The sequence below is a fragment of the Rhea americana genome, unplaced genomic scaffold (genome assembly GCF_003343005.1).
Source record: "Rhea americana isolate MKP2758 unplaced genomic scaffold, rheAme1 scaffold_349, whole genome shotgun sequence".
NCBI classification, from domain to species: domain Eukaryota; kingdom Metazoa; phylum Chordata; class Aves; order Rheiformes; family Rheidae; genus Rhea; species Rhea americana.
In genome coordinates, this window is record NW_028186478.1 from 1 (window position 1) to 14,711 (window position 14,711).

The 14,711-nt window shown below is 36.3% G+C and overlaps 1 protein-coding gene across 1 annotated transcript in view; it reads right to left on the bottom strand.

The window, feature by feature from the left end:
• Positions 1 to 125: 125 nt before the first annotated feature.
• The window catches only part of LOC146592046 (gamma-2-syntrophin-like), a gene marked incomplete at its 3' end in the record, with an annotated part of 199,668 nt that continues 185,082 nt past the window's right edge, over positions 126 to 14,711 (bottom strand). The window contains exons 8-9 of the mRNA XM_085311736.1: positions 13,430 to 13,521; positions 126 to 253 (exon numbers count right to left, since the gene is read on the bottom strand). Coding sequence (XP_085167862.1) covers positions 126 to 253; positions 13,430 to 13,521 — 220 coding nt within the window. The remainder of the gene's footprint in view (positions 254 to 13,429; positions 13,522 to 14,711) is intronic.

A 14,711-nucleotide genomic window follows, 5' to 3' on the forward strand; every position in this document is an offset into this window, starting at 1 on the left:
TATATATATATAAAATAAGAACTAACAACTTTCATAACATAAAGAATTCTTGCATAGCCAACACTCCACAGCAAAATATTAGGTCCAGCTAGGTAACCTAGTACTTCCTTTTTTAAATTACAAACCTTAATTTATCTGTTCCAGCTTTGTACCTTGAGATTCGAGCCATCGACAGAGGAACTGATAAGGTGTCTAGCCAGTGCTTCTCATATTTTGGTTCATTAGCTATGGGTGAAGAAGGTGATGATGGAGCCTGTACAAAATAAATGAGAATCAGTAAGCACAGTCTATCAGATAATACAGTGCATAAAGCATGAATATGCATTTCTGGTACTGCTTGTCTCACAAGTGAATAATATATAGCAGTAGAACTATTCAAGAAACTCAGGATCTAGTAGAAAAAAATAAAAAAGCATTTGTGTAAGAAAAGAACACTGGCCATCTTGATACTATGCTTGTGATTTAATTTCAGTATTTCAGTAATTTTAACTTCAGTATATATATGCAAAGACTACAACTGTCATGTAGAATACCGGTTTCTTATTTCAATATTGTGACTTTTAGCCATAATGTTATTAAATAAGAGATTTTAAATCCTGAGTTTCGTGTTATCACTAACCATTCATGGACTGATGAATTTTTTAAAAAAATTATCTTTGAAGTTTTCCTCCAAATATTTCTTCTAGTAAAGACGGCTGGCATTATTTAAGCAAAAAAAGATGTCCAAATCTCAGAACAGTGAAAATATGTACTTATATGACCTCTTCAATTCATTTTATGAGAACAAACAAAAGAAAACAACATTAAATTAAATGTGTATAAATGCCATTGCAGACTAAGTTAGAGGAATTAGCCTGGATATATTGTCATTGATAAAAGGGTTTAGCCAAACTTAAAGTAAAGCTTATATAGCGATTGCTCAGCCTCCTAATATATATTGTCTCTTATGTATCCCAGCTAATTATTTAATTAGTTCATGAAGGTATCACTGAATGAAACATGATGAAAAGAAAGTATTTTTTAGATTGTTGTTTAGCTGTCACAGAACCACTAACACTAATATATGCATGCAGCGGTATATATATATGTAGCTTTTTCTTTATGGTGTAATGTCCACAGGTTTACACCATTTGTGAAAACAGAGATTTACACCAGTGAAAGCAGAGAAATATGCCCAAATGTAGAAGAAAATGATGGCAATTGGTTTTGGTTGTAATTGATTTGAAAATTGTGTTTATAGGCAAAAATCAATTAAATTTGAAACAGCAGAGTAACTGCTGGAATTCAGTGTTCAGAGTACCATTCAGGATTTATGATCACGATTATGTACTGCAAAATGATTATTAAATGGGCACAACAGAAAAGAAAGGAACTTCTCATAGAGCACATAAAAATGGTAACTCAAAGAGTTTTCATTGGTACTTTTATCTCCTCACTATCATGACATCTGAGCATCACACTCTTTTATAAAGATAGCAATACGATTTACAGAGAAGCAGCTGAGACAGATTCACAGACATAGCTGTTCAGGTCAAAACTAGGCATCTGTGTTCTCTGTCTCCAATTAAAAAATATTTTTCTTGGGTTCAAGAGACAATTTTCTAGTACAGAATGTAGTTGAAAGCTGGTTATTTTTAAAAAGGTCATAAATATGCACTGAATAGTACTAACAAAAACAAATAAAATATAGGATGACCTAGCTTCAGCTCTGTTAAGCCCTGGTGTTCAAAAGCCATAAAACTTACTCAAAATTAAGAACATTCTGAGAATTGTTTTATTGTTAGTTCTTTTTCTTGCTCATAAGCTTTTAGGGTTAACATTTTTTCCTAAAGCTCTTATAGTCAGCAAGGGCTAATCTTTCTATTTATTTATTTAAATAAATCAGAATAGTTAGTTTCATATTCTAACAGGACCACTGAGAGTTAGTGACTGAAGAACTCCTTCTAGTGAATGAAAAATTTGTAAAGGAATTGCCAGAATTGGAAATACTAAAATATCTTTTAGGCTTCAAACTGTTTGGGGAAAAGAATTTTGTTTAGAGTATTTGCAAAGTCCCTAGGAAAATCTAGCTTTCATCTGACTGAGATCTCCTGGTGTTGTTGCAGTATGAATATTTAATAATAAAGTTTATAGAATAATTGTATTGCATACAATTAGCCTCAAAAGGCTAGGGTGTCTCCACAGCTTTATATAAATTTTATAAGATCACAGTGGAGAATCTGTTGCATATTTTGTGACATAACCTCATGCAATCCGAAGTTGAAAATGATCAACACAATCTAAAGTGCCTGTCTGGAAGTTGAAATGTCTAAGAATAAATCTGGAGGTAGTTTATTATAGTCAAACACAAATGCTTGAATCTGACCACTGAATTCATATTCAGGAATCAGAAAGTAAAGAAGTGCCACAGTTTCTGAAGCATCCTCACCTATTTTTCATATCCTCTCCATTCTCTAGATATGGATCAGATCTAGATAATTTAAACACAAAGACCTGTCTTTTTCTTGTGAACTATAAGTTCTAGTTTTTTTTAGCAAACTGCTAAATATACTGGAAAATTGTAGGCAAATTAATAGCATTCGGTAGATAAGAATTGAGGGGGGGGGGTTTACTCTCATAGTGTAATGTTTCCATTTGGTACCTTACATTGCTGCCAAATGTTTTAGTAGGATATTAGTGCAAAGAATAAATATTTCAGTGTAAGCCAAGAACAGAATTTTAGAAAACCCACATTACGTTCCTTCATTAGATTCATGAATTGAAAGAAAACAAATAGCCAAAAACAGTGGGTCAAAATCTATTAATTCCAAAGTTATGATACTACAGTAGGGGAAATATTATTACCGTTAATGTAAACTCTAAGGAAAATTTGGCTTCCACAGGCAATTTTAGGTTTGTGGTATTTGAGAAACACATTACAAAGAGTAATGGCTTTTTCAGTTCAGGATTACTTACAGCTACTGCATGATGTAATGACAAAGAATAGGGAAAAGATACAAAGGAGTCAAGTTGGTGACATTCTCAAATGTCTGCTTCATACTAGAACATATTCTACTAGTCAGTTTATGATAGAGCACAAAGCAAATATTGATCCCTTCTTATGTTCTTAAGGGAAAAAAGGGGGCATACATAGCGACAGGCCACTACACAGAAAGTAACTCTATCACAGGACCAACAGTTCATTTTGTTCAATTTGTCTTACAACCTACTACACTTCAGTTTGAGACTCATCCTTTGATGTAACCTCTTCAGAATTAGTGAACACATGGTTAGACATAACAAACTGGGGAAGGATCAAGTCAACACAACTTTTACAAACAGAAGTCATGTCTCACAAGTCTTTTGGAGTTGTCCAAAGCAGTCAATTAATATTGAGAGAATATTAATCCCTATACTAGGAATCACTGGAAATGTAGAAAATATACCATAGAAATAAAACTATGTATCTCCTCTGTTGTTGTACTCTGTCCTGAGCATGTGTTGAGGACAAAGTCCAGTGTGCAGAGCTGGCTGCCCTTTAAGCCTTCTGTTTACTAAACAGCTGCTGCTCATGTTGCAACTCTCCACATCACCCCTCCAAAGCACAAAAAAAAATGGCTGTTTAGGGGTCATCTTGCAATCATATATTTTATCCTCTGGTCCATTTCACACCTTTGGCTTTCTGCTGAGACCACCAACAATGTTGCCAATTAATGCCAATTTGGTTGTAACACCTGTCCATTAGGAAATGGATTGAGCACAAAAATTTCATTTTTGACAGAACACTGAACAAGAATCAGTTTTTAATGACACATAATCTCTGCCACCTGTGACAGATGTAAACTGTTGACCTGGATGAGGGAACGATTCTGTATCCCATTAGCAATCACTGACCTATGAAGGATAATTTAGACATGAGCTTTGTTTTTTTAAAAAAATATATTCTACGAAAACTCATTATGGGTCAACTAAGAAGTCTTTCCATAAGTAGAATAAAATGTCCTCTATTAAGTAGGAGACTTAATTAGATACGTCTCTATAATCAAGCTTCCACTATCAGAACACAGGAAGGTAGAATATAGGATTGCAGCTGGCTGTGGCCATCAACTTTTTATCTTGTGACATTTCTATTTGCAGAGATTGTTATTTTACCTTTATTTTTTAAACTGTCACTGATTCTGAATCTCTAGAAAGAAAATATCATGTCATTGGAGGAAAGTATTTCTGAATTTTCCCTAATAATTTAATTTGCAATTTCTCTTACACCTGCCCCTTGAAAGCAGCCACCGTGATTTTCTAGTTTGACGCAGCTCTCTCTTTAAACATGGGCTTCAGAGAGATTGAAGCTGAATTAAGCTAGTTTGGGGGCAGAAAATACTCAGGGTCATGCTATTAGCATGCTTAAGTTTGCACTTAAATATGCTTTTTACTTCATACTGTAAATATAATCTGGTTTGTAGTAGGGTAGATCTTGCAAAGTCTTCATAGCAGCTGAAAATGAAGGAATATACCTGGAATAGCAAGGTAGCTATTGCAAGCATTGTCATAGCAAAACTGGGCAAAGAAAAAGAGGCAACAACAATTGGAAGGGTTTATTCTTAGAAGACTAAACTGACTAGTATCAAGCATTTGTTCCCTTTAAAGAAGCTATCTTTTTTCCTTTACTATCATGATGTCTTGCTCTGCTGTCATCAGCTTTGAGAAAGAAAGAGAGGGCAGAACCTTCTTTTTTACCAATAGCTGAGCCTTCAATGGTCTCTTGTGGTGTAGGACAGTAAAGATGATGGGACAAATCAAGGATTCAAGGCTTTCTCACTCTTGCTGGCAAATTTTTAATGAAGAAAGGGTTCTAGGAATCTCACTTCCACTTTCTGGAATGCTTCTATTTCCAGATATTCCTGATAATTGAATGCCCATAAACCTCTTGTTTTGATAGGCAACCTCTGGCAAAACTGAAGATATTTGAATCTATTGCTGCTTCTGTTACAGAATGCTATTGTAAGGATGTGGGCAAGAAAGAGCTAAGAAGATATGATTCTTTTGGGGGTACACTGTCTTCTTTTTCACTTCTTCAAATGCATCAGTAGCAAGAGAAGGACTAGGGAAAATGTGAGYCTGCTACTGAATGGGGCAGGGGCCCTGGTGACAAGGGATACAGAGAAGGCAGAATTACTGAATGCCTTCTTTGCTTCAGTCTTCACTACTAAGGGCAGCCCTCAAGAATCCCATAGCCTGGACGTAAGGGAGAAAGTCTGGAGAAGGGAAGCCTTTCCTCTGGTTGAGGAGGATAGGATTAGAGACCTTCTGGACAGGCTGGACATCCACAAATCCGTGGGCCCAGATGGGATGCACCCACGGGTACTGAGGGAGCTGGCGGATGTTGCCAGGCCGCTCTCCATCATCTTTGAAAGGTCTTGTGAGAGTGACAGAGCACTGAAACAGGTTGCCCAGAGAGGTTGTGGAGTCACCTTCTCTGGAGATCTTCAAGGCCTTCCTGAATGCAACTCGGTCTACCATGCTTGAGATGACCCTCAGCAGGGGGGCTGGACTAGAAGATCTCCAGAGGTCCCTTCCAACCTTACTGATTCTATGATTCTCAGTCTGCTAATGTGTTCGGTTGGTACTGATTTTTCCTCCCCTGGGAATAGATAAAGGCAATGGTACAAACTAGAGTACAATTTATCAAACCTCCCTTACTAGACATATTACAGCATATTCAAAAGAAAGCCCTCAATGAGTAGGCTATTTGTCTTAGTTAATTTGGGGGAAGGGCTTTAGAGTTTTATCATTTCCAGTGGAGTTGTACAAGGCTGAATATGCTCAAATACATTAGTTCTGATTAGTAGAACTGTGTTCAGGGTTTTGTTCAATGTAGATTGATAACTAAAACTGCTGGTGGGGTGGCAGAGAACTTGAGAAGTTGGAAAGCTTATCCTAAATGATGCTATAATTTCATGTAATTTTCATTTTTTAAAGCCTGCATATTCTAGCATCATTGCCAAAACATTGCCGCAATTCCACTCCCACACACAAACACTATTTGAACAATTACATGAATAAGTTTTTGCCAGCTTAGTTTTAATCTGGATCATTTCCTCAATCCAGTTCACTACAGAAGCTTGAAAAGATACACAGGAGACAGAAATAAGAATTACTAATTCAGGGGATAGATATAACTTCTTTCACTACTATTGCTGGCTAATGAAAACTTAAATGTACATAAAGCTATGGCCTTAGCATGCAATGTCATGATCAGCTGATATAGAATGATTAAGCTGATATTAAATCATGCTGGTGCTGATGCTAGTGATTCTAACTGTCTGGTCTCTGCCCTCGTCATGTCTTGTTACATTTCTTGCAACAGCACTAGCAACCACCGGATTCTCTCTATATAGCTTTCAGTCACATTAGTGACTGAAGTATATGTTTATACATACATATATATATAGGTGGGTTAGTTTCCAGTGGAACAGTGAACTGATCTGATCAATGTATGGCTGAACATTACAGATTATAGAGGAAATAGAGGCTGGGGACAAGCTGAAGAAGAAAATAGGATTGTTCCACTTAGCGGTAGCAGAGTCTTACATTAGTTTACATTAATCATGGAACAGCACAATTATAAATGTTCAACGTGGCGCAGGGACATGACTTGAAATTCTTGTGATACCCAGCTAATGAAGCATGATACTGAGATAGCTGCTGTAAACAGAAGTCAATTAGAGTGCTAGACTTGTCTCAGAATCCACTTAATGATGGTATCAAAATACCTATGCATTCCTTTGATGCAGCATCAATTCAGTAGAGGGTTAGTGTTTACTTATTTTTAATGGAATGCTTAGATGCAGGTGCACAATTCTGTGACAGCTTTAAAAGGATAGTAATTACGTGGTAAAGCATGCATCACCAAATCATTTAATAGATGAAGTCTTCTATACAGGAAACAAGCTCTTCCAGATGAAATAACAATTTGGACAAGTAATTTGATGTCTTTAAAATTCAGTGAAAACAGTAACTTTTAATTACATAGCTCTATTTTACCTTATTTTAATCGGCAGACATTGTTTAATTAAATGGGAAGAAGGTGAAATAGCATGTGAAACAAGATATTGCCCCCTCTCTGTCAAAGAAAAAAATGTTTTGATTTGACTCTAAGGCTGTCTCACATGTATGCTTCTGAAATTTAATGGTTGCTCTCACAGACTTTTAATGTTTTTAGATTTAATGGCTGCTCTTGCAGACACTGAACACCTGTATGTGGTTTTTACATAAGAGTCTATATAGCAGTATGTGTCAGGGGCTTACATTGCCCTGTTCACTGCAGTAGCTATGCATTTAAATCAGTTTGATTAATATTTCTGCTACTGGTAAGGAACAAATTAAAACCCTTTCAATTATATAATTTTTTCCAGAAGTGATTTACAATGGAAATATTAATGAATATTTCATTACAGTTGTGCTGCTAGATATTGTTACATTTTTTTAAATGACTCAATAAGATACAAGCCTGACTAAGATATTTTTTGAGAATAGATATGGACTATTTGACAGAATCTTGCACCTTTTCCTTTAATTTGTTTCCCTCAGGCTAGTATCTAATTGGTTCCTGTGTACCTCAATGACCTTGCCTGGAATACCTTTCCAGATATATTCTTTTTCTGGGGGAGATGGGGACTGTGGCAGCAAGACAGAGTAATTTATACTAAATTTCAGCACAAAAAGCAAAAAGTAATTGTGCCTCTCCTTAAATTATAACTGCAGCCATAAATCAAGACACTGTTACAGGTACATAAGGACTAGAACAGTAAAGAAAATAATGTTGAAATTAATACAAAATTATACTATAAATGTGACTATATCCAAACTTCAGCTATTGCAGACAATTTGGGGGAACTTTTCACACCCTTAAATGAGGAGTACTGTCCCTACATAGAGAAAGCAGCTCATAGGCAAATTTTTATAATTCCACAGAGTCTAAAGAACTGTAGATCCTTAGGGATTTGAGGCATTAACACTGGATGGAACCTGGTGGAAAAACCTATTGCCTCTTTTTTATTAATTCACAGAATCACAGAATGGGTAACATTGTAAGGAACCTCTGGAGATCATCCACTCCAACCCCCCTGCTAAGAAGGGTCACCTGTAGCATGGTAGACAAGGTTGCATCCAGGTGGGCCTTGAAGATCSCCAGAGAAGGAGACTCCACCACCTCCCTGGGCAACCTGTGCCAGGGCTCTGTCACTCTCACAGGGAAGAAATCCCCCCTCACGCTCAGGCAGAACTTCCTGTGCTTCAATTTCTGCCCATTGCCTCTTGTCCTGTCACACGGGACAACTGGAAAGAGTTTGTCCCCATCTCCTTGACACCCTCCCTTCAGGTACTYRTAYACATTSAKAAGATCCCCCCTCAGTCTTCTCTTACCCAGGCTGAAGAGGCCCAGCTCTCGCAGCTGTTCCTCATAGGGCAGRTRCWYCARCCCTCTGATCATCYTYRTAGCCCTATGTTGGACTCTCTCCAGTAGCTCCAGGTCTCTCTTCGACTGGGGAACCCAGAACTGGACACAGGACTCAAGATGAGGCCTCCCTAGGGATGCGTAGAGGGGCAGGATCACCTCCCTCAACCTGCTGGCAACACTCTTCCTAATGTAGCCCAGAAGACCATTGGCCTTCTTGGCCACAAGGGCACATTGCTGGCTCATGGTCAACTTGTCATCCACCAGCACTCCCAGGTCCTTCTCGGCAGAGCTGCTCTCCAGAAGGTCAGCCCACAGCTTGTACTGGTGCCTAGGGTTATTTCTCCCTAGGTGCAGGACCCTGCACTTGCCCTTGTTGAACCTCAGGAGGTTCCTCTCCGCCCAACTCTCCAGCCTGTCCAGGTCTCTCTGAAYGGCAGCACAGCCCTCAGGTGTGTCAGCCACTCCTCCCAGCTTGGTATCATCAGCGAACTTGCTGAGGAGGCACTCTGTCCCCTCAGCCAGGTCATTGACGAATAAGGTGAATGGGAYGGGACCCAGTACTGGGCTCTGGGGGACACCACTAGCCACAGGCCTCTAACTAGACTCTTTGCTACTAAGCACAACCCTCTGAGCTCTGCCTTTCAGCCAGTTCTCAATCCACCTCACTGTGCACTCATCTAGCTCACACTTCCTGAGCTTGCCTGGGAGTATGTTATGAGAGACAGTTCTTATTAATGGAACTAAAAGATAAGACATTTAAAGATACCATTTATTCACTTTAATAATGTCATAGTGAAAGTCTCAATTAACTCTAATCCAAATTAGAGTCACACGGTGTTTTTGAACATTTAAATCTAAACTAAACAATTTTCTTACTCAATATCAAAGTAACTTTGTACACAATTCTATATGAATAGAGTAGAAAGGCATTAATTAGTTGTCTTTTTCCAACTTATTTTTCCACTGCTACTATTCCTGAAAGGTGTAATCAGAACAGAAAATTCAGATTATTTTTCCCGATATGCAGAAAAGAGACAGCTGTTTCAAATTTATTCATGAAATAAAAGGAGCACACTTACTTGCAGTGTGTTTATTTCATTTCATATAGATCCTCAGCCCAGCAGTCCAAAATATTTAAGTGTATCTACCATGCTCATCTATTGCGACATTTTTCTTTTCTGTTCAGCAGATATTGATGATTACTTTAATGACAGTTACCAGCACTGTTCCTCTAAGCAAGGGAAATATTCTTTGTATTTGTTACATTTTATGCACATACATTACTAAATGATGTAGTGTAAATTGGAAGTCAATTTAAAGCTTCAAGATCTATACCTATAATGCTTTCATTCTCAATGAGAAAATCATGGACTTTCAGATCAAGGAATGGCTGAGTCTACTGCTATCATATACTAAACCATTCTAATAGAAAAAGTATTGATCTGAAATCTTGAAATGTCTTCAAAGTGAGCTATAAGACAGTAAAAATGGAGAATAAAATAAAACTTCAGAATGATAAAYAGTATGTTTATACTGAATTGCAAGATGCCATATAAGCAATCAAAAAATAAAATCATTGAAGCTTTTAGATGCATAGTAGCAACTGGATCTCAATTCAATAGCCCAATCACTTACTAGAAGTATCCATCAGCATAGCTTTTACTCTCTGTATTGGCACGTCTATCCCCTTTCCTAGAGCGTTTTCCTCTTCTTTCCCTTTATGGGCTTGACTGAGCCATAGATACCTTTATCTCACTCTGAAATCAGGATCTTGCATAGTACATTAAACATTTAGCATCCTACAGGTCCCATCAACTATTRGACATCTGTATGTTTTCTTTTTTATAAGCTGTAGCAGGTGATGAAGTAGATAATGTCTTTCTTAATGCAAAACATTTAAATTTGATAGCTGAAACAAAATAACTAAGAAAAAAAAATTAAAGCAATTTAGAAAATCCTAAATGCTTATTTAGTTTCATGTAACCAACCAAACTCATCATACACTTTAATTAGAGTTCTTAAATTGCATGAACACACAGAAAATCATGGTCTACTTTAGCCTCAGTTCACTTAGAGTACCACTTTTAGACCATTTACCTTATCTCAGGGAAGCTGGATTTTCAAACATATGAAAGACATCCACATTATCCCCATGTGCCTGGCAACTATCCTATTGAATAATAATAATTTAATGATATTTTTATTATGCCTTCATTATATGTCTTTATTAAAAGTTATTTCAGGCTTTTGCTTTTTTCTCCAGTGGTCGGCCTGGAAATCCAGGACATCTGGACAGCAAGAAGAATATCCATATTGTGTTTTCCCCAAAGTTTTGTGGTTAGAATCATTGATATACATGTACACGACCTGTAATCACTGGCCTTCAGACCAGCTCCTTCTTTAGCACTAAAGACTGAACCTTTTCTGTTCCCCTCTAAGATTTCACATTGTATTCAATAAACCATATATCATATACAGGTGAATGTATCTGTCACTACCAATCACTACAGCATTTGTCACAGTGCTAAAGTACAAAATAGTTAGTATAAAGAGGGCATTTCAGCTCATTTATTTATGCTCCAAAAAGTATATATATACTGTGATTTTGGGGGAGTCATTGCTGAGGTAATGGTTCATTGAAAAGCTTTTCTGTTTTGATGTATGCACTACTGAAAACCTTGTCTGTTGGTTAAAGTGCTATACCGCATACTGCTCAAATATTGTAGGAAGRCTGTATATAAATCCTGAAGATGATATCACATACCACACCTAACAGACCCACCACAGTAATGCTCATACAACTATGTCTAACAGAGAACTGCAAGATACAACCAGAACTGAAAATAGTGTTAGGCGAAACAGCTTTATGTTTACATGACTAGACTACTTTCTATATAATACAAGTCATTATTTCCACAACTTATTCTATTGTGTCATGTGAGTGTTACAGCCTGGCATAGCACTAGCTCAGGTATCTCTCTATTATTGTTTTTCATAACAGACATGCTGCATGACAGCTTGTAAACCTGGCATAAAAGTAATTCCTTTTCTCTCATATCTATTCTTTCCTTTGCATTGTATGCTTTTGGCAGCAGCATTTCCACCAATATGTGCATTGTCTAATACAGCATTGATCTGACTGCGGTTAGGAAGGTAGATACGACTGCAGTAAAAACTCACAAGATGTAACAGATTATTCAAGTGAGTCAGATCTCTGCTACCAAGGTGAAATTAAAGGGGCTTAAATACCCTTAGCCTTAAAGAAATCAGGCCCCACTGTCTGAGGAAATAGTAGTCCTGCTTTCCTTTCCCATAAGAATGAAAATATATAATTAAAAAAAAAATAGAAACATCCACTAGCTGGTAGCTGAAATACACTCATAACCTCTTTTGAGGTTCTGATAACGGCTCTGGCACAGCTTAGTTTGATAAAARCTTGACCATGTACTTTCCATTAGCTATCTCAAAATCTATTCATTTCTGTTTAGAATATTTTAAACTTTTCTTTTTCATTTCACGCTAAAGGAACTTGATAGTTTTTCATATTGTTTCACATGAAGGAATATCATGACATTTTTTCTAGGCTAGATAAAATGTAGATTTTTCTTCTAGGCCATAGTGTCTGGTGCTTAGGCATATCTCCTCATGTGAGCTTATGTGAGACTTCAGAAAAAGAGAGTAAGTACTGTATAAAGAACAATTAGTTCCTAAGTATTGTCCTTTATTTTACTTTCTCTTTTTCTGCCTATATTTCAAGTTTACTCACAGTCTTTTGTGTGCTACCTTGGGAAGTGCAATTCTAAATTAATCTGCTACAAGTTTAAACATCTCCAGATGCTCATTTATACTTCTGCAATGTGTAGATTCAAAATGTTCAATTCCCAAAGTGCAGTCATAATAATTTTTGTCAGTTATTATGGAACATTCATGTTAGCACTTAAAAGCATGTTTTACAAAAACATGCTAATGTAATCACATGCAATCATCTGACTACAGCCCTCTTCTTACAACACATGCTCTTTGCAAAACAGACTGTTTCCAGTGCACCTGGTACACAGGCTTCCTTCAAGCACTGCAGAATGATGGACCTTTATAACTGACTGGGGTTCTTTGGTAAGACAACAACACAACCTAAAGAAATAATCAATTGCAAAGAAATAAACATGAAACTTGCTGTATCTAGACTTAGTTTGGACTGTAGGCCCTAAGTTATAGGTACCACAGTAYAGATGAATCTCAGAATTTTGATCAGATGAAAACCAGCCTTAAGGATCAGTTTAGAGAGATACTGCTCAGAAAAGTGCGAAGCTATGGGAGACGTCATCAGGCAGTTGACACTGCTATCTTTTGCTGAGTCAAAAAAAAAAAAATAATATAGCAACACGTCCACCTACTACAACAATACAGATTGTCTTAGAAGCTATCTTCTTTAGCTTTGCCAACTGTTTTTTTCTCTTCAAAAAGGAAAAAAAAACCTCTCATGATGTTATGTACGTTTCAGTCATAGCTGTTTGCTAAAGAGAAAAGGACCGACTGTCATCCAGATTAAAGAACTGATTTTCTCCTCCTAAATCTGATTTCCCTTCTTTCTCTTCTTTCTCTTTTTCTCACTTTTTTCTCCTGTCATGAACATTTGTTTCAGTAATTCAGTCTTYACATTCTTTTCAGAATTCCATGTGTAACTCAGCATCTTTAGCTGTATTAAATTCAATAAAATAGGTCAAAAGTTAACACGAACTTATATCCCCTAATCCAGTGACCCAGTCTCATCATGGTCACTCTTACAAGCTTCTCAAAATGAGAATCTAGTAATTCAGAAGCCTGTGCTGGTTACTTTGTAAATCTAGAATTTACTTTGTAAATCCAGTGCATATGCGCTTAAATTAAATAAATAAATAAAAATCTTTAAGACAGCCCTCTGTTAACATTCTGAAGCTCAGAATGGAAAGCAAACTTACACAGCTTACATCATGTTTTTATTACTAATTTGCTTACCGTGTTAGTTGAGTTTCCATTCAAATGTAAGCCACTGTCAAAGAGAGGTGATGAAGCTCCACTGCTRTGATCACTAGATGGTCCAGGGGAACCTGAAATCAGATCATGAAAGATAACTGTCTATATTAATATATTATATTATATTACATTATATAACTTTTTTCAGCAGTCAATAGCTATTCAGCTGAAAAAGGATACACAATGAGAACCTTCTATATCAACCTCAAAACCAAAAGAGAGGTACTGCTTGGATTTCAGAATGACAGCCAATGTGTCTGACCATATGCTACACTTTATATGCCTATAAAGATAAATGCAGCTGGACATCATTATATAGAGACTGTGCCAAGGAGAACTTCTAATATGTTTAACCGTTAGCAAGATWAAGTCTTTTTTGCACTGAGAAAGATATATTTAAAACCAAGTAAGTAATTTAGTTACACAAATCCCATTAATTTAATGAATACATTTCTTATTCGCTATTGAAAGTCTCACCCCATATATAACCATGAATTGTATTTATAGATGATGCTAATAAGAACAGAGAAGCACTAACTGTATACATACATACACTTTATTAATGGGTATATCTTTTTGTTAYGAGTGTCAATTATGTTAAAGTATGAGGTACCTTTTGAAATTGAGAGATTAAAAGCAAGGAGTCATTTTATAATGCTAATATTGCAYGATTATAGTCTAAAACATTTTCTCTGAGATAACTCTTTAACAGTTATGTATCATTATCCTGCTTTAATGGTTAATGTGACTCAAGGTTAGCTTAATGCATCTGTAGGTAATAACCTATTTTTAGAATGGAAAAGGCACAAAGTCACATCATTGTCCAATTTTTGTTAAATGTATCATATTAACATATAGTTCCAATAATATACTTCATACAATTATGGTCAGACAGGATTTGACCTTATCAATAAAGTATATAAAATCAATTTCACAGAATTATATTCATCATTACTGAAAACTCTTTTTTCTGTCTGAAGAAGTCACCTGAAATTGCCTGTAAATCATTTCACATTAATARGTTTTACAGGTCTAACATTGCAAAAGTCAAAAAGTCATTCTTGGCCATATATTTTTATACGTATTTATTCCACATATCTGAAGGATTTAGCAAAAYGAAAGTTAGTTCAACATAAGTGCATTTTCACCATAATAAATCTCTGTCAGTTCAATACTGAGGTCTCAAAATAATACCCTGAATTCTTAAGTTTCAGCATGTTTTCACTTGCAATCATTTCTGTATGCCTTTAAATGATATCAGCAA